This window comes from Panthera tigris, chromosome A1 (assembly GCF_018350195.1).
Source record: "Panthera tigris isolate Pti1 chromosome A1, P.tigris_Pti1_mat1.1, whole genome shotgun sequence".
Taxonomy (NCBI): domain Eukaryota; kingdom Metazoa; phylum Chordata; class Mammalia; order Carnivora; family Felidae; genus Panthera; species Panthera tigris.
In genome coordinates, this window is record NC_056660.1 from 52775238 (window position 1) to 52796316 (window position 21079).

Genomic DNA, 21079 nt, shown 5'->3' on the forward strand with positions numbered 1-21079 from the left:
ATCCCCAATATCTAACACACCGCTCAGTACAAAGTAGATTAAGTACTCAATGTTTGCTGAATTAACATACTCAAAATGCAGAGGAAGTCCAAAACCATGAGATGCTTTACTAGCATGAGTAGCTAGATAGTTCCATACAAGTTCTGAGTTACATCTTACCCTTGGTCCTTCAAATGTTCTCCTTCAAACAGGTGCTATTTGGCAATTATAGTTTTAAAGTAAAACAAAAAAATTCCTTCAGATAACAAATACACCTTAAAGTTTCACAAAACCAAGGTTAGAAACCACAAATCTTAAATAATTGGAATTAGCTTTCAAAGTTACCAAGAATTCATCTGAAATGCAATTAAAGGGACAGGAACTTGGATAAGGGCTCAATTTTACCACAGCAGTGTACATTATGAAAGGACCAATTCCAATTCCTACCAGGGTTTAGGCTGTACTCTAGCTGGCAGTGCCTTATTTATTCTACCAGTAATGACTGCAGTGCTACAGTCATCTGAGTAAGCTATATGATACCTGAAACATGCTTTATTAAAACTGAATAAAAATCATAAGCATACACATGAAGTAACTATAAATAACCTTCTTTTAGATTATGGCATAAAATATAAAGATACTGGATCACCATATTGTATACCTAAAGCTAATGTAACATTATGTGTAAACTATATTCAAAAAAGTTTTTTTAAAAAGGAATGCTATTTCAACTTAAAACATTTTAAGTTTTCTGTTCACCTAGTACTTATTGAACACTAATTACAAGCCAGGCAGTGTTCAAAGATTAATACATATTCATTATTTCCCCCATACAGATGAGGAAACAGGAGGCACTGAGTTAAGTAATTTACCCAATTTTAAACAGCTGGCAAAGTGGCAGAGACGATATTCAAAGCCAGCCATTCTGGTTCCAAAGTTTGTCCTCTCAACTACTACACTACACTGTTGCATATTTTCTCTCCATTTGCTGAAATAAGGGATCTAGAGCACCCCACTTCAATGAAGCTGTTTTGCTAAGGCTACCAATGACTTCTACCGTTCCAAACTTAAGGGCCACTTATCTGCCTTCATCCTTTTCGGCCATTCTGTAACATCCCATCAAGTTGACAACTCACCTCTTTTGTTTCTTTAGTAACATAAATCTCCACCTTCTACCTCAGACCTTGGCCCTCCTTTCTTCCCTATCAACACATTCTTAATTAGGAAATCTCCCACAACTCCATAGTTTCAAATACTATCTGCATGACTCCAAATTTCTCTAGTGTTCACCTGAGTTCTAGACTCATAACCCAACAACTTATTTGACATCTAACTCAGATGTATAACAAACACTTTATATTTACTGATCAAAACCAACTATCTTTCCTCCTCCCCTCAATGTGTTCTCCCAGCCTTCTCTATCATCACCCATCCAGTTGCTAACTTCTTAGTCATCATCCTTGCTTTCCCTTTCCCTCATCTCCCACATCCAATCAATATCAGCAAGTTCTATCAGATCCACTTATAAAACATGTTTTGTTGTTTCCACTACCACTCTAATACAAACTACTCACATTTCTGCCTACAATGCCCTCAGAACAGTCTCCTCACATTAATGCCTGCCCCCTTAATCTCCACAAAGCAGGCAGCATTAAAACAAGAACAGGCCTGGGTGGCTCAGTCCGTTAAGCATCCGACTTCGGCTCAGGTCGTGATCTCACAGTTTGTGAGTTCAAGCCCCACGTCGGGCTCTGTGCTAACAGCTCAGAGCCTGGAGCCTGCTTCGGATTCGGTATCTCCCTCTCTCTCTCTCAAGAATAAAATAAATTAAAATTAAATTAAAATTAAAAAAAAAAAAACAAGATCAAATGAGGGGCACATGGGTTGCTCAGTTGGTTAAGCATCTGACTTCAGCTCAGGTCATGATCTCGTGGCTCAGGTCAGGATCCCGTCGGGCTCTGTGCTGACAGTTCTGAGCCTGGAGGCTGCTTCAGATTCTGTGTCTCTCTGTCTACCCTCCCTCCCTTGCTCACGCTCTGTCTCTCTCTCTCTCTCAAAAATAAACAAACATATTAAAAAAAAAAAAAAAGAGTTCAAACCAGTCCCTGCCTGCTTTAAATTATCTAAGGTCTTCTCATTATAAATGAAATCCTAGCTCTTGACCATGGCCTAGAAAATCCTACATAATTTGCCCTGCCAACTTCTCCAATTTCGTGTCCTTCCATTCTCTCCCACCCCCATCACAAGGTTCCTTGCAGTCACATTGCCTTCTTTGTCTTCCTGGAACACACTGTGATCATATCTGCTAAAGGGCCTTTGCACCTGCTGTTCCTTCTGCAAGGAAAAGTCTTTCTCCAGACTCTGACACAGATGGTTTTCTCCTAAGTGTTGTTCAAACGCTAACTCCTGTGAGAAGTCTTCTTATCACCCTTTTATATGATCCTATGTTATTACAACCGCCATTCCTATTTTTATCTGAAGTTATCTTATTTAATACTCCTTTATTATTGCCTTGTCAACTTCGGAATTTAAAAGCTCTATCACCAAAGCCTCCCAGCGTACATAGCAGACACTGGATAAACTCATTAAATGAGTGGACTTTCCATATTTTAAGTTGTTTACTGTAAATCAACCAATCTTGATAAAGCACCTGGATCAAGATATATTTTGTATGTATTACTGTAAAGACAAATCCTTAAAACATTTTTTCAATCTAAAACATTCCGGCACCCTGAAGACACAAACCTACACACACACACACACACACACACACACACACACACACACACACAATCCATCTACAGTAACCCACTTAAAACTGCTAAATATTCCATATGGATAGATAACATTTTCTTCCTCCTCTCCAACTTAACAAACGTGTAGGTGGGAAAAGGGAATCTTACTGGGTACCTTAGCACCTGTTACATCTTCAATCAGTTAGAAGAGGTGCGGATGAGCCAGATAGCACATGGGAAACGTGGCCTTTCTTTCAGGGACTGTATTTATGTAAAACGTGAGTGGCCTGCACTACAACTGCCCTAATCCCTAATAAGGGCCATTTCACTCCACTTAAAGAAACAAGGTATATTAGTCTGTGGGCAAGACGTTATGACTGGATTCATTAAACGAAAGGAAACCGATTTGGGGGCCCTCGTCCAATGTGTGTGCGGTATGGGGTCGATCTACACATAACGGGAAAACAAGAGAAGATACCAGTTCAAGGACCAACTCGGTGATAAGATAAAGATCAGCTCAGGCTCTCCTAAACCTGGGAGCGACGGTGGAAAAGAAGGGGAAAACAAAAAAACCCTGGGACCTCCGTTCACCGCTTCGGCCTCCATCACAGGCACTTGGGGGAAACTGCACAGATCTATGTGTCCGCCTATCTCCCACTTCCATCCCTGCAAGGAGATAGCCCCCGGATACTCACATGGGCTCGAGAGTCTTGCTGAGCCAGGACTTGAGTGCCTCGAAGTTTTCAATGATCATTTTAGAAACCATCCACAGCGGCCCCGAGGCCCGTCACACTCCTCCGCCCGCCCAGGTCTCGGCCGCTACAGCCGCCGCTGCCCCCGCCCCCTCCTCCGCGCGCCGCCCGCGTGGGCCGCGGTGGGAGGCGCCGGTGGCAGGTTCCCGCGAGCCCGGATCGGCGAACAGCTCTGCGGGTACCGTCGCAGGCCGCGAATCCACGGTGTGCCAGGAGCTCCCCGTCCCCGGACCCCGGCCCGGGCTAAGGCAGCAACGGTTTGCCCGAGCCCTCCCCTTTCCCTCCACCCAAGCAAATCTTCTTGGACCGGGAGGTCGACACGCGCCTAGATCCGAGCTTTCTCTCAGCCTCGGAACCAGGTGGTGTTGGCAACGGAGAACAGGCAAAAGTGAAGAAAGCGAAGACGAAGGGCAGCTCAATGGGAACGATTCAGGGGGTCTTCCCGGCTCCCAGCACCCCCAAGAAGATGGCTGCCGATAAATCTCGCGAGAATTGATGAAGTCTCGCGGTGACTCCCGGAGCCTGCTGGGAAGAGACGTAAGCTCGGCGGAGAGCGCGCTGGGCGAGTGCGGTACTTTGATATTTTGCGTATTTGCCTCGTTTGAGGCCTTTGTGCCTTTTTACGCTTTGGTCCGCTTATGGAATAAAGACTTTATTTTTATGCGCGGAGGGAAAGGCCTCTGACTTCAGAAACAGCGGGAGACCCACTCGTCCTGTGTATAGACGGCTGTGGCGCATCAGCCGGAACGAACCTGCGGACTGGAGCGCTCCTTGAGAGCGTCTACACGTTGTGCGAGGACGCACGGCGGCCAGTGGGTTCCAGGTGTGCTGTACTGCCTCCTCCGTTTATCTCAGTGTCCTGCAATACCGTATAGTGTGTGCTGTGGTGTGGACAAGGTTGGGAAGCACAGGCTGGTATAATCTAACCCAGTGAAACTTCCAGAGGATTAGTGTTTTGTCCAGAATTACTCAACTTGATGGTAGGACAGTAATGATCTAGGGATGCCCCAAAAGAAAGGTGAGATAATCTTACTAGTTCTCTAATAGTTTTCAAGCATCTGAAACTTCAGACTTTTCCCTGGCTAAAGATAAGAACAGTGTGTTTTTAATTCTCTTTATGTAGAGCCGATTCAGTCACAGATAGGGAAAATAAATAGTATCAAAAGACAGAGCCTTCATATCAGCATCCTAAATTAACTTCCCTTCTGAGGAAGTTTGGATCCTGCCTGAATTGGTCTATTTGCTATTATTTACTATCATTAAGGTGCTAGGTGGAGGTGGGGGCGGGGACGGGGTAGGAGGCGCCTGGGTGGCTCAGTCGTTGAGCCTCCGACTTTGGCTCAGGTCGTGATCTCCCGGTTCACGAGTTAAGGCCTCCGTTGGGTTTTGTGCTCACAGCTCAGAGCCTAGAACCTACTTCAGATTCTGTGTCTGTCTGTCTGTCTCTCTCTCTCTCTCTCTGTCTCTCTCCCCGCCCCTTCCCTGCTCCCGCACGCGCTCTCTCTCAAAGTAATAAAATAAAATTTAAAAAAAGGTACTAGGTGGGATTTTGCAAAAGGTCTAGTACCTGTAAAACTATAATGAAATGAAAATAATTTGCAATATAAAGACGCTTAGAGTAAGTAGACAATGAAAAGCTCTTTAATGATAGATAGTGGTAGAGTAAAATTGCCCTTAGGAGCCCTTTTTTATAATTTGCTAGATTGAAGTGTCCTTAAGCAATAAGTGGGAAAGATTATCAAGAAAGCTAGACATTTGTTTTAAAATATAGCATGTAGAGTAGAATGAAATTAGAATTCAACCACTGAATAATCAGGGTGTTGATTAAAGTGATTTAGCTGAGTGAAATAAGCCAGAAACGAAAGGACGAATATTGTATGATTCCACTTACGAGCTACCTAGAGTAGCCAAACTCCCAGAGATACAAAGTAGAATGGTAGTTGCCAGTGCTGGGCCGGTAGGGGAGGATAGGGAGTTATTCTGTAATGAGTAAAATGTTTCAGTTTGGGGTGTGGAAGAAGTTCTGGAGATGAACATTGTTGATGGTTGCACAACAATGTAAATGTACTGAATGTCATTGAATTGTACATTTAAAAATGATAAAAATCATAAATTTTATGTATATTTTACCACAATAAAAGTGATTTTTTAATTTAATATTGCTGTGGGAAAAGCAAAATCCTAATTGTTTAGCCTGTTTGATAGGTTTGTCACGGGCTGACTCCAGCATTGTTTTCAACTTCATCACCAACTGTTCCGGACCTGGCCTTCTGCTCCAGCCTTCCAAAAGCTAATCATTTTTCTTCTGTCAAATATTGTATACTCCAGGCAAACTGACCTGCTCACCCTCCCCTTCTGCAAACATTTATATCTATCATTTCTACAAGGAATGCCTCTACTTCTTTCTCTGGCTGCTCAAACCTTACCCATTCTTAGTACCACTGCTAGTATATGTTTGAAGTCTTTTTTTATTTTCCATAAATAATAGCAACAGCCTTTTAATCTCTCTGCCTCTTAGGCTGCCCCCATTATCATTTCATCTTCAATTGCCTTTATCATCATTGCCTTTAATAGTAATCATTGTAAAACTTGAATCTAATCATGTCACTTCCCTGCTTACAATCTTCATCAACTCCCATGTTGTCTTCAGGGTACAAATCCAAATTCTTTAACATTCTATAAAAGGCCTTTCATAATCAAATCTCTACCTATTTGCCTTAGAAATTTCCTTCACAGGGGCGCCTGGGTGGCTCAATTGGTTGGGCGTCCAACTTGGGCTCAGGTCATGATCTCACAGTTCACGAGTTTGAGCCAGCCCTGCAAGGGGCTCTGTGCTGACAGCTCAGAGCTTGGAGCCTGCTTTGGATTCTGTGTGTGTGTGTGTCTGCCCCTCCCCTCCTCTCAGAAATAAATATTAAAAAAAAAAGAAAAGAACTTCCTTCACTGCTTTTCAGCCATTACTTTGAGCTATTATTCCATGTTCCTTGAGGGAGGTGTGTTCTCTCACTAAATGGAGCCACTCTCACTAAATGGAATGTTTTTCCTTCCCTTTCACTTGATGAAATCCTACTCATCCATCATAATTCAGTGCATACAGCATCACCTTTGGAAAGCCATCCCTGACCTCCCTGCTCTAAAGCAAGAGTCCCTCTGAGGTTTTCTCACATCAGCCTATGCTTGCCTCTGTCATAACACTCATTGCTTTATTTTTTGCGAGTATCTGATTATCTGTCCTTCAGTAACTATAGTTTTGAGTTTTGAAGTTCCTGCTCCAAGCATAGCTCCTGATATATACAGTCAGTTCTCAACTCTTGAATGATTAAGTGAAGCTTTGCCACTTGCATGAGATCTTCCCTGACCAATGAAGCTGACAGCAACCTCTTCCTCCTCTAAATCCATTATACAGTTGTTACTACTCCACACTTAGTCGTCAGTGCTTTGCAGCATGCTTCTCTTTCTTAACCATTAACATTTACCCCTTATCACTTTAGTACTTCTTTGGCTGTGCCTTCAAAGGTGATCATTAGCTAGTGTGATTATCAATGCTGCTAAGGGAAGACGAAAATAATCTCCATAAAGTACTTTCTGCATTCAATAACAAACATTTCAGAATGTTCATTATTAGGTTACCTACTTAACATTTTCCAATAAACTTTCAAAGTCCTGTTTCTTTGTTAGTGATGTTGCCTGGAATGACTTTCCTCATTGCTCAAAAACCAGCTTTTCGGGGTGCCTGGGTGGCTCAGTCGGTTAAGCGTCCAACTTCAGCTCAGGTCATCATCTTGTGGCTTGTGAGTTCAAGCCCCACATCTGTGCTGACAGCTCAGAGCCTGGAGCCTGCTTCGGATTCTGTCTCCCTCTCTGCTCGTCCCCTATTCTCACTCTGTGTCTCTCTCTCTCTCTCTCAAAAATAAAAAAAAATATTTTTTTAATTAAAAAAAAAAAAAAAACAGCTTCTCACTGATGTCCTAGGCGAAGGTAGATGCCTCTTGGTTTCTACCTGTAGGATAGGAGTTAAAACATTTAGTTTTCTGCTCTGTCTCCCTGACTAGATTATGAACTTTTTAAGGACTAGAACTCAAGCATATTCGTCTTTGTACTTCCTATACTTAACAGTGTCTGGAGCTCAAAAACGTTTATTGAAGGATACGTGCTTAATTTTAAATAGGAAGGAGGTAGAGGCAGGGGAAAATATTTTGGACAGGCAAGTCATAATGACACTTCCTAACAGACTTATATCTCCTTGTGGTTTCCTTAGCTGCCCTCATCCTAGGAATATTCTGTATAGTGTACATAACTCCTCCTTGGGTTCTTCCAGTTCTCTCTCCTAGCTGATGGATATAATCTTATCACTCTCAGTGTTGCCTTTGGGCTCTTGTTTAAAAACTCAGCCTGCATTTTGACTTCACAAAAATATCCTACATTTTCTATTTCCTTTATTGTTCATTACTCTCCAGAGAATCACATTTAGATTGTTATTCTCTCTGGAATATATTCCTTTATTTGGTGTAAGGTGGGCATCTAGCTTATTTTTCTCCAGATGGCAAGCCAATTTTTCTCTGTAATTATACACAATAGTCTGTCCCTTCCTCATTTATTTTTGATGCCACTTTTGTCATATATCATATTTCTATTTATATATGGCTCTGGTTCTGAACTTAGTTGGTCTCTTTGTCTATGACTACACCAGTGCCATGTTGTTTATATTTACCATCATCTTACAGACTGTCTTAGAGCAAATCCCTCCTTTTTGCTCTTTTTTCCCCTGAAATTTTACTTAGCTAAACGTTAACCTTTCTTTTTCCAAATACTTTCTACAAGATTGTTGAGCTTATCAAAAAAAAATCCTTTATTGAATTTATAGATTAATTTGGGTTGAATTGGCATCCTATAATGTATGGCAGTCGCAGGTACACTTCAGCTCTGCCTCGAGAAAGGACTCACTGCCCAGCTGAAGGCATGTACTTAGCTGATAGCCTCCGGCTGTTAACTTTGGGTTTGCCTCAGATTTCAAGCTTAAGTTACACTATTCTCAGGGCAGCCCCTTCCCCCATGCCCATCCTCAGCCAAAGACTGAGTCAAGCATAGTATAAAGACCTACTCAACATTAGGAAGACAGAAGCTTTGTCAGACCTGCATGGCAGTCACATGGCTCCCCCTGCCCAGTCCTGCTTCCGCTCTCTCCCTTTCACGAGTGCCACTCTGCAATAAATCTTTTGTACTTCTAACTCATCTCAGCATCTCCCCAGAGAGCCCAACTTATGATACAACTTAAGTCATCTGACTAATTCTGTTTTCATAAATTAAAAAAATTCATAGTTAATAACAAAATCTAACCATACTTTCTGGCCCAATTACTTCTTTGAAACCATCACTACCTGACTCAATTTAATACACTTTCTCCCGGGGCTCCTGGGTGGCTCAGTTGGTTAAGCATCTGACTTCGGCTCAGGTCATGATTCACGGTTCATGAGTTCCAGCCCCACATTGGGCTCTGTGCTGACAGCTCAGAGCCTGGATCCTGCTTCCGATTCTGTGTCTCCCTCTCTTTCTGCTCTTCCCCCACTTACGCTCTGTCTGTCTTTCTCTCGCTCGCTCAAGAATAAACGTTAAAAAAAAAATACACTGTCTCCCACAACATACATTCTAACAAGGCTTTGACTTGCTCTGTCCATCATTGATTTAGTACCTGTCATTTTATTTTTTAGTGTACATATATTTTATCCTCCATCAAATGCTCTGAATGTAATCCCCAGTGGCCTCCTTGAGTACTTTGATCAGTTACTTTCTTATCTCCTGTGTTCAACCCTTGAACTCTACTGGGCCTTTCTAATGGCAATGTTCAACAAATGTTTCCTGAAGGTCTGCTCTACTTGCTGACAATACCATATCATCATGCCATTACTTGCTGAGAATATAGTGGTAGATAAAAAAGACATGATACATGCCCTAAGGAGCTTACAAGTTAATAAAGAAGGCAGACTTCTAACAAATAATCATATAAGAAAAAACTTATGCTTACAAGTTATGTTAGGTATTATAAGGAGGGAAATAACCATTTGAGCAATTTAGACTGGAAATGCTCAAACATGGCTTCTCTGAGGGTATGTTATTTAAATGGTTTAGGAAAGTGAATTATGAATACAGGTTAGCCATGTGAAGCAAAATAGAGATGAACATTCCAAGCCTACATGATAGCTTGTGGGATGTTCAAGGTAAGGAAGGGCCAGCATCTTAAAGGCCAGAGAGGTGAAAGCATGTTGAATGAGGAGGAAACATACCTGTGGGTCAAATTAGGTAAACAAATTAGGTAAACATAGCTGTGGGTCAAATTAGGTAAATTAGGTTAAGATTTTTAAACAAGATTTCATTTAAAATATGACGAGAAGCCATTGAGAATGTTTCAATGTGGCGGGATGAATTGAAAACCTGAACATCTCATAAGAGAAAGCTTAATTAAATTTTGGAGTTTTTTAATCTATTTTTTTAATTTAACTTATTTTTTTAATATTATTTATTGTGTGTGCTCTTGGTTTTGGGGGTAGATTCCCATGATTCATCGCTTACATACAACACAGTGCTCATCCCAACAAGTGCCTTCCTCAATGCCCATCATCCATTTTCCCCTTACCCCCGCACCTCTCCATCAACCCTCAGTTTGTTCTATGTATTTACGAGTCTCTTATGGTTTGTCTACCTCCCTCTCTGTAACTATTTTTCCCCCACCCTTCCCCCATCATCTTCTGTTTTCTCAAGTTCCACATATGAGTGTAAACATATGATATCTCTCTTTCTCTGACTTATTTCACTTAGGATAATACCCTCCAGTTCCATCCACATTGCTGCAAATGGCAGGATTTCATTCTTTCTCATTGCCAAGTAATATTCTATTGTATATATGAACCACATCTTCTTTATCCATTCATCAGTTCATGGACATTTAGGCTCTTTCCATAATTTGGCTATTGTTGAAAGCTCTGCTATAAACATTAGGGTACATGTGCCCTATGAATCAACACTCCTGTATCCTTTGGGTAAATTCCTAGTAGTGCTATTGTTGGGTCATAGGGTAGTTCTACTTTTAATTTTTTGAGGAACCTCCACAGTGTTTTCCAGCACTGAATGAATGGTTTGCATCCCCAACAGTGCAAGAGGGGGTCCCCTTTCAAATTTTGGAGTTTTAAATAAAAACAAAAAGGAGGCAAATCACTTTTAATGTAACACTAGGATTTTTATTTCCCTAGAAGAAGAATCAAGATCATGTTAATAAAGGGAATATGGTTTTCTCATCTGAGACTAGAAACCAATAACTTGGAAAGAGAAATAATGCTTTGTGCCATGGTGAAGTATGTCCTTAGGTAATTCAAGAGGAAACCCTTCAGCAGTTGCTAATAGTGTAAACTAGGAGCAGAGGACATACTATAATTTCCCCCTTAATAAGATCAGAGTACTTCTGGTGGCAATAAAAGAATTTGAAGGACAATCACCAATTCTTTAGTGGGCACTCCATTTATACCCATAATTGATTATAATGACTCCCTATTGTAGTACTTTAATGGAAGGGATCTAAAACCTAGCAGAGCAGTACAGAGTAAGAGGACTAGAAGTTGTGCTACTAATACACTGAACTCTTTGTAAGAAGAGGAGGGGCCCTGGTGGCTCAGTCGATTAAGCATCCAACTACGGCTCAGGTCATGATGTCATGGTTTGTAGGTTAGAGCCCTGTGTTGAAATTCCTTGAGTTTTGACATACATTGTTTTCTCTCACCTTCTTACCATTGCTCAGGATCTTTTCTGTATAATTATTTTTCTCTACCTCCTCTCTCCACCTAAAAAACAAACAAACAAACAAACAAAAAAACCAGGGGCGCCTGGGTGGCTTAGTTGGTTGAATATCTGACTTCAGCTCAGGTCATGAATTCATGACTAGTGGGTTCAAGCCCTGCATTGGGCTCTGTTCTGACAGCTCAGAGCCTGGAGCCTGCTTCAGATTCTGTGTCTCCCTCTCTCTCTGCTTGCACTCTGTCTCTGTTTCACAAAAATGAATAAACATAAAAAGATTTTTTTTAAAAGAAGAGGAAAAGTTCTTCCATTTTAGAAAAGCACTATCCAATAAAAATATAATAGGAGCCACATGTGTAATTTTACATTTCCTGGTGGCCATATTTTTTTAAAAGTTAAAAGAATGGTGAAATTAACTTTAATATATATTATTTTACCTATAGTATCTAAAATACTCTCATTTCAATGTGTGATTATATAAAATTTATTGATATTTTACTTCTTTTGTTTACTAAGTCTTTGATATCTAGTGTATACTTTACAATTACAGCTCACCTCAACGCCACATCACAAGTGCTCAATAGCCACACATTGCTAGTGGCTCTCTATTGGACAGCGCAGGTTTAAAACTTTAGAGAGTGTCTCATGTGGGTATTTAATTGTGGCTGATGTCTGTTGTTTCAGTGTCATTGGTCATTTTCCTCTGGTCAGGTACTGGCCTTCAATAAAAGTGGGCTTGAATTTCAAAAGCCCTAATTAAGGTTCTACATCATTACTTTTATAATAGACAATTTTGTCCTAGGGCTACTATGGAAACAAAAACAAAGCATCTAGGTGAACTTTCTCCAAAAGACTGTTCCTCCCCTTATTTCAGGTGGAGAATGAGAAGGGAAGGGACAATAGGGTATATACAATTTTCTTCTGATTCTTGGCTTGAAGGACAAACACATCTCCACAGTAAATATTTGTTGGATAAAAAGCAATGAAATGAAATGATATGGCAGAGTCCCCACAGAAGCTCTCTGGGGATCTTATGCATATAAGCATGTAAATACCTACTTCTCATGGAATTCCAAAATGAACTTTGTCGATCTGCTTTGCTTTCTCTTTGGATGTGTTTGTTTGTTTGTTTGTTTGTTTGTTTGTTTGTTTTCAGGCATTCATCTTTACAATAGGTAATGGAATGCTATATGTAGCATGAAAGATAAAGGGAACCCCAGGAGTCTTGGCTCTCAACCTAAGCTGTCAGACTGTCATTCAGGTTATAGGAATTGTTCTCCAGTGTTAATTCATTCAACAAATATATATTGATCATATTCATCATATATATATATATATATACATATATATATATGTATATATATATATATATATATATATATATGTATGTATCTAGGTCCTGGAAATATAGATGTAAACAAGACAGGCGAGGTCCCTACCTCAACAGATTTTTTTTAATGCTTTTTATTTTTATTTTGGAAAAAATTAAACATACACAGAAGCAGAAAAGAGTATAATATTTCTTATTCAGTTTCAACAATAACTCATAATCAATCTTATTTCATCGATACTCCATCCTCTCCTCTTACTCCATTTCAAATTATTTTGACAGCATAAACATCATATCATATGATTTCCTTGACAGATGGTTTTAATATTACACATTTTCCCCGTCTGGATACTGGAGATTTATACCTGTCATCATCTATAGCAGTTTGCACAAGAACTTTGTAAATGTGTGCTTATGTGTGTATGAATATGTAATGTATATACCTGCATGTATGCATATATCTCTTCACCCTCCATCCAATCAATCTTTAGTATTTATTGAGTCTTCCTCATAAGTACACCTAGAATCTACTCATTGTCATTCAACCCAGGCTATACACTGAAGCCAAAGAAATCCATAAAAGTCCATGCTAATCATGTTACTATGTAAAATCCTTTATTGACTCCCCATTTACCAGGTTGAAGTACAAATTTATTCATAATAATACCTAATTGAAATTTAGCGTGTTTTATGGTATTAAACACCATGCTAAGTGCCATAGAGAGACAGAGTGTGTGAGAGAGAGAATATCAGAGGGAGAAAGAGGGAGAGGGAGAGAGAATGTTAATCCTCACAATTGAGCATTCCCATTTTATAGCTGATGAAATTAAAGTCTTGAGTTGCCTAAATATATTCAGTGAGTGCTCAAGCATGGTAGAGCTTGAACTCAGATCACTAAACAACAAAGACCACATCTTTAACCACATTTTACTAAATCTTTCATTAATTGGTATCTGTCTAGCTCTCCAGCTTTATCTCACTTCTTCACCTTTCACACTCTACAGTACTGCCTTACCAAAGTATTTGTAGTTCCCCAAATAAACAATACTGCATTCTGCAATAAATGAACTGGTATATTCTGAAGAAAACATCAAAACAGGGACATGAATATATTTTTTAGAGAATTTGGAATTTCTTTTCTTTCTTTTAATGTTTATTTTGAAAGAGAGCGCAAGTGAGCAAACATGGGGGAGGGGCAGAGAGAGAAAGAGGGAGAGAGAGAATCCCAAGCAGGCTCCACAATGTCAGCATAGAGCCTGATGCAGGGCTTGAACCCATAAACCATGAGATCATGACTCAAGCTGAAATCAAGAGTTAGACGCTCAACCGACTGAGTCACTCAGGCATCCAAGTGATTTCTTTTAAAGTATCAAACTGAATATGATAAGAAAAACCAGACAGAAGGAATTTTCTGCATGTATTTTATCATTAGCATTATTTTTATTTTGAATTTCAAATGGCAAAGCATTATAATATTCTTGATGCATTGGGCCTATAAAACCCTCAGTCTATTCCTAGCTGTCCTTTATTCTGTTCCAAAACACACTGCCCTTTATTCTGTCCTTTGCACAAGGAGCCCCTGCTGTTTAGAGCATTTACCATGCCCAACTCTATTCTGTATTTAGCTCCTAATCACACTTCAGTGTTTAACTTAAAAACCACTGCCTCTGGGATACCTTTTCTGACTGGGCTGAGTGTTCACAGTATTTATTCCTGTTATAATAATATCACCTTGTATGGTTAATAGTTGTCTGTCTACCACATTGAAGGATTATGTTCCTTGAAGGCAAAAGCTTTTTTACCATTCACTGTTTTATTCCAAATATCTAATGTATAATAGACAGTATTTTTCTTTTTTCTTTCCTTTCTTTCCTCTCCTTTCCTTTTCTTTATTTTTCTTCATATTTAGGTTTACTAGTTGGCTGCTGCAAGGGAGAGTGTACACCATGGAGAGTTCAAATTTCAACAGGTGGCAGTTATGAAAGAATACCTATAGAGTTTGAAGAACCAGAATTAGTCAGGATGGCCTTGGCAGGAATTGGTCAAAATTTGTAAATTAGAAAGTTGCTAGAACCATCAGTGGTCTTATCTTTAGGACACATGACTTTGTTAGGTTAGTTTGTTTGCCTGTGGTCTTATTCAGAATACCATGGGTCTAATGAGTTGGTATTAAGGGTCCGAAGATAGTTGTGGTGCATGTCATGGGTTTATACAGTTTTGCTATTTTGTGAGTGACAATACAGTTTTGCAAGTTGTGGTTTCTGTTTCAACTTTTAGTTCCCTTTTCACATCCTGGTTTCCAGCTTAACTAGTTTTTCCCTTTATCTAAAGAATAATGACAAAGCTCCTGTCCTCTAAAGAAGTTCCCAGTCTAGGCTATTATAACTTGATATAATAGAGATATGAATAAAGCATTATGGAGTTAAGAAGAAACAGCCAACTTTTTTTTTAACTACCATTTGTTGAAATCCTGCCATATGTAAAGCTCTATATATGATAATGTACTAGGCAAGTTACATACATTATTTAATCCTCAAAAATCCTATGAAATTGATGTTATTTTTCTTATCCTCATTTTAAAGTCAAGAAATTGAGATGCAAAATGAGATGCAACCTAGCTAAGATGTTATAGATCTAGGACTTCATTAGACAAATATTTGCTGGAACTGTTCTAGGTGCTTATCTAATCTCCAAAACAGACCTTTGAAGTAGCTACCACTCTTTATCCTATTTCACTGTTGACGAAACTGATTCACGAGGAAATAAAGTAACTCATCTAAGATCACAGAGCTTATGACTACATTGTAGAGGCAGGATTCAGGCCCAGGCCACTTTGCTGCTTCTCTTGAGCCCTGTTCTTGGGCTCTCACATCTCTTTACTTAACCACTGTGCTGATGTGCCTCATTGGTAGAGGAGAAGCTTTACAAAAGAGTTGACTGTGGGCTGGAACAGGACAATTTTAAGCAGGATACTTCCGGATGGATCAGAGAGAGAAGGCTATGCCATTTTATTCAGGAGGAATAGCTGGTGTGGAGCCCTGGGAGCAGGAAAGCTCCACTTGTTCAGGAAATGGTGAGGTTTGAGGAATTCTGAGTGCCTTGAGTGAGGAGTTGTGGCAGCTGAATAGAGCTGGACACATGTATTGGGACCAGATTAGGACTTTACAATTGCCCGTCCCCTGCCCCCATTTAACCAAAAGGATTCCCCTCTTAATACTGAACTTGGTTCTCATTGACCATTCTGGTCATAATGCATCCCCAAAGGAAAGAGATTTGTCACCAGTAAAGATATTCATGCTGGAGGCAACTTCAGAAGAAAAGTTCCAAGAATGTGTTAAGCAAAGAGACCTTTAGGGAAAAAATGCTGCTTAGAGATGTTCTTAAAGCAATTGCTTTGTAGAGCATAAGGCCCATTTGAATGTCTATGTCCTTGTAAATTAAAGAAAAAATATGTCATCATCTTCAATCAATCCAGGTTCCTGAATAGGAGCTTTTATTTATGGGGTTCTGGGAGCTGACACGCATTTATTCTTCACATCAATCCCATAAGGTAGATACTATTCATTCCTCAACTGTAGAGATGAGGAAACCAAGGCAGAGAGGACTGCAGGGATTTGGGCTCATAGCACAGTGGGAGGTGGTAGAGCCAAATTTTCAACCCAATTTGCCTGATTTCAGAGCCTGTTCTATCACATGGCCTTAAGGAGTCTGAGATCTTTTAGCTTGTGGAAGTACAGAATATCCCAAACAGAGCAGGCAGTCAAATGTCTGGAGAGCTAGCAGTGTAGAGAGAGAGGGCAGTGCCAGGGCCAAGAGGAGGGGACTTGACAGAGCTTTATCCATCCCTGCCCCTTTCTGCATCAGACCTGCCCCTGTTTGCATGCATCATTGGGATTCATTGGTTTAAAATAGTGTCCTCAGCCAGTGTTACTCCTTGGACAGCAAGAGATAATCCAAAAAGCTAAGGACCCAAATGCTGATTGCCCTTGGGCGGCAGAGCTTCAATCAGGTTTGTTGGAACATGGGTGCATCAACCAGTTAGCAGATATATTTGTATTGACCTTTTTGTTACAACCTAGTGATTTGCTTATTTAACTAATGACAGGTGCTCTCATCAGGAGCTGTGACCACAGAAAGATCTTTGCAGACTCTGGACAAGTGATGATCTGTGTCAATTTTTGTTGTGGCATTCAGTGTCTTCACAGCATCAGGGAAAAGTGGTGGCAACAGCTAATGAGCCCTCAACTGCACATTTTGAAAATGAAGGAAATTATCTTTTTTTTTTTTTCTATAGAGTGTGCTTGTGGATTAGTTGTATCAACTGGTTAACTTAACCTAAGAATGACCTGGTCCCTTTGCCCTGTATTTGTTCCTACTAGGGGCAGTGGTATATAGTGTGGCCAATGAGAGCCTGAATTGTAGTTAGGCCACCAGAGTCTGAATCATGATGCCTTGGCTTATTTTGGGCAAGTTACTTAAGCTTTCTGCACCTTAGATTCTTCATTTCTGAAATGGGAGTAATAAGATGATACATTTTTAAATTGTCATTTATTGATTTTTGGTGGTCTTCTGCATGGTAATTATCATGGTATCATGCTCATAATGTGAGTTGCAACTCACAGAATGATGAGAAATAATAAATGCCTTTAAGCCACTAGGTGGTGGTTAGTTTGAGTTGGCTAGTTATATAAACATTAATTGTTACAAACGCCAATGTACACTGAGGCCTATACTCTCTATCAACATATACTCTTCTTATGACACAGACTTAACTTTCATTCCATCGTTCATTCAACCAATATTCATAGTTGATTTATGTATATCAGGGAGATTTTTTAAGACAAAATTAAGGTAACTCATGACATCAAAAAATGTTTAACAACAAGCCTCCCAAGCAACAGAACCAGCACACCTCTAAGAATCGTACCAGCCAATTTGTTCCTTCCTGGACCTTTTCTATTGAATGCTCCTGCATTCCAATGACACAATAACAACCACCCACTCTGAGCTTCTCTGTTCAAGACATGAATAATAGGTATAGAGAAGCTAATTGACTTAGCTTGATTATATTCCTATCTTTTCACCCAATGAGCGATTTTACTTCCAACGTAAGTTGTAGGACAAAGCATGTTATCACAGTTGGCATGTTAAAAGTTGCAACTTTAAAACAGTAACAATAACAAGATTAAAATTCTGAGTCTTTTCCTTCAATAAATGATCTTCTTTGCATATAATTTTCCAGAAGGTGGATATTAATTTAATTTGAGAGCTGATGTCCAAAAGGCAAATTCAAATCACAAATAAAACACTCAAGCTCACAAATACCCCCAAACAAAACCAATAGAAATTATCATCATATAAGACTTACTTGGAGCTGAAGAAGTAGTAATGATCAATGAGAGCTGCTTAGCTGGTAGGTTCTGGCTCAGGGTCTCTCATGAAGTTGCAGTCAGGATGGCTACTGGGGCCTCAGTCTTTGAAACCTTGACTGGGGCTGAAGAATCTTCTTCCAAAACGGTTGTTGGTAGGAGTCTTAAGTTCTACACCACATGGGCCTCTTTGCATAGATGTTTAAGTGTCCTCTATCATATGGCAGTGGGTTTTCCCCAAGACAGGCAATGCAAGAGAGAGCAAGTCAGAAGTCACAGTGTCTTTTATGAATTAGCATGGGAAATCTAACACTGTCACTTTCACCACATTCCATTCTTTAGAGTCACCATACAGCCCACATTTGGTGGGAAGGAGAATTAGGCCTCATCTTTAGAAAGGAGGTGCATCAAAGAATGTGTGGACATATTTGAAAACCACAGCACTTCTAATGAGGCTGGGTGAGTAGGACATCAGTGATTCCTCCAGGAACCCTGGCAGAGAATTGACTGTTTGCCTGCGTATACTACCTTTGCAGATAGAGACTGGTGGTGTGCTGGTTAATATTTAGCAACTGGCTTTCTAGAAAATAGAATACATGGATACATATGTATGTATATAAGTTTTACTGCTGTAAAAGATATGTAGCACACAACAAATGATAAAATATACAATACTCTTTATTATGAATTCCATATAACAAATCAGTTCTGACCATGTTTTTGCTGATTTTTGCCAAATGCTTGTATCTATAACATTTTATGCACATTTTTTTGCATCTAGACAATCAACGAAACAAAAAATCAAGCCCAGCTCTGTAGCAATTGCCAATTTCCATGGTGTAAATGCTCCCAAAATAGCCAATTTTGGGTTATCAACATACCACTGAATGCAGAGTTGGAAAGAGATTCACAGGAACACATCATTATACAGTAGTATTTCTACCATGAAGATACAATAGCTGTAAGTAACCTAAGGTGTACAAATAATAATAAAATAGAGTAAATAAGAAGTGATAAATTTTTAGTATTTATTGCCTTTTAAAATACAACTGATGTAATTTTAAGCTTAGATAGTTTTTAATACAAGTTGTATAAACCTCTAGCTTGTAAAATTCTTGAAAATAAGCTCTTACAGGGTGCTAACAGCCAGCTCCAGCACACCATTGACTGGAAACACCTTTACCTTCCACTACATGAGGTATTCTCAATTTTTCAGCAACCAGAATTGAACACATGAAACAAGAAGCACAAGTAGTTTAAGAGAGTAATATCGGTCAGAACAAACAAGAGAAAAATGAAACTGATAAAAAAGAGGGATGAAAACCTGAATTTTTTTTGTTTTATTAAAAAAATTTTTTTTAATGTTTATTTATCTTTGAGAGAGACAGAGACAGAGTGGGTTAGGGGCAGAGAGAGGGAGACACAGTATCTGAAGCAGGCTCCAGGCTCCGAGCTATCAGCACAGTGCCCCACGCAGGGCTTGAACTCACAAGCTGTGAGATCATGACCTGAGCTGAAATCGGATGCTCAACCGACTGAGCCACCCGGGCTCCCCCTGAATTGTTTTTTCTAAAAGGCATCCTTAAAGAGATTTCAGTTCAACCCCTCTCAAAATTAAAGAATTTAGTAGATAAAGAGAAGGATAAGATGGTCACCACTGAGACATTAATCAATGATCTGGAAGATAAAAATAGAAATCATAAAAAGAGAAGAGGTAACTTGTAATTTTGCAAAGCACATCATAGTTTAGTACATCATTGATTGCGCTGCCATGACAAATAACTATAGATACTCAGAATTGTCACGTAAATTATTTTTAGCTATGCAAATATTTTATATTCCTCTTAGCTTCAACATATGCATATGATATTTTTAATCTATTAAACATTAATATACTAACACAACAGTAACATTTATGTTCACTGTAGTTTGAAAGCCATAATAAATTAAAAAGTTAAAATACTCCTTCGTGTATATATTGTGCATGTAGAGATTTTTTGTTGTGCAATCCACTTATGTGGTACCATATTTAAAGATGTATTAAGAGGAACAGGGACATATTGAATAAAACTTTAACATTTATATTGAAATGCTCATCTTACTTGCTAATATTAGTGGTATATTAGCAGAACTTAACGTATGTAAGATTATGGAAAACACACAGTTTAAAACTACTCTCTTTAATATTGGCAAATGAATTAATGGCATTAACCATGTGCTAGTTTGTTTCTAAATAAAACCAAAATACACTCTGATATGCTACTACAGAGCCGGCAGAGGGAGCTCAAACATTTTTGCTATGTTTTTTAATTTACTATTGAAAATATTTTCTCTTTTAAAAGGTGTTAGATTCTGAAAAATATGTAGTTATCATTTAAATAATAAAATGTGTTCATAAAAAGTCTTTCAGTTAAAAATATATTCACATAGAAGACATCAATATCACTTAGCTTATTTAGAAATGTCAGGCAATTGAAATTACGTTCTTTCCATTTACTTTTTCCAATAGCCTGCACTTCCAAAAATTTTTCTAACCAAGATTTCTGGTTCTGGTAAGGTGGATGAAACTAAAATGGAAACTTTCCAGCTATAAACATTAAACATGGTAGATAAAATATGACACATTTTAAGTTTAATTCTTGTATATGTAATAAAACAGGAACATATTCCCATTCACTCATTTCTCAGCTCCTCCACATAAACACCATTCGTTATTATTTTTGTAAGTATCCTTCCAGAATTTATTTATGAATACACAGACACATATGAATATAAAGTCTCATTCTAATGCACTTTTTCCTATACAATAAGTAGCATTTCATACACCCTATTCTGTATCTTGGTTTTATCACTAATATATCTTGGAAACCTTTCCATAGTCTACAATTGAGAACTTAATCACTTTTTAAAACATTTGTATAGTGGATAGCAAGCGTTTTATGAATATATCACAATTTATTTACATGTTCCCATTTGGTGGGACATTTTGAGTTCTGATATTTTTCGATTGCAAATAATTGAATAATTATTGAATATTATTGAATAATAACCTTATATACATGTACCAAGTTGTATATGTAAAGAGTATACCTGAAGGATAAAATCCCAAAAATGGGATTGCTAGGTAAAAGG

At 38.9% G+C, this 21079-nt stretch overlaps 1 protein-coding gene and 1 long non-coding RNA gene across 9 annotated transcripts in view; one reads left to right on the top strand and one right to left on the bottom strand.

The window, feature by feature from the left end:
• Window positions 1-3908, bottom strand: part of RBM26 (RNA binding motif protein 26) — an 82835-nt gene extending 78927 nt beyond the window's left edge. For 4 of the 7 annotated variants that reach the window (XM_042978958.1, XM_042978901.1, XM_042978878.1 and 1 more), the window contains exon 1: window positions 3410-3907. In XM_042978958.1, the coding sequence (XP_042834892.1) occupies window positions 3410-3480 (71 nt within the window). In that variant the 5' untranslated portion in view covers window positions 3481-3907. Of the gene's footprint in view, window positions 1-3409 lie in introns of all 7 variants that reach the window. The other 3 variants (XM_042978949.1, XM_042978944.1, XM_007098384.3) reach the window with 2 other exon arrangements.
• A 12-nt stretch (window positions 3909-3920) lies between these two features.
• On the top strand, window positions 3921-18902 carry LOC102950157. Of its 2 annotated transcripts, none has more exons than XR_006214785.1 (3): window positions 3921-4484; window positions 18290-18406; window positions 18729-18902. It is a non-coding gene; the product is annotated as an uncharacterized LOC102950157 (long non-coding RNA). The 2 variants fall into 2 exon arrangements; XR_006214786.1 differs by having other exon boundaries at window positions 3921-4289.
• Window positions 18903-21079: the final 2177 nt, after the last annotated feature.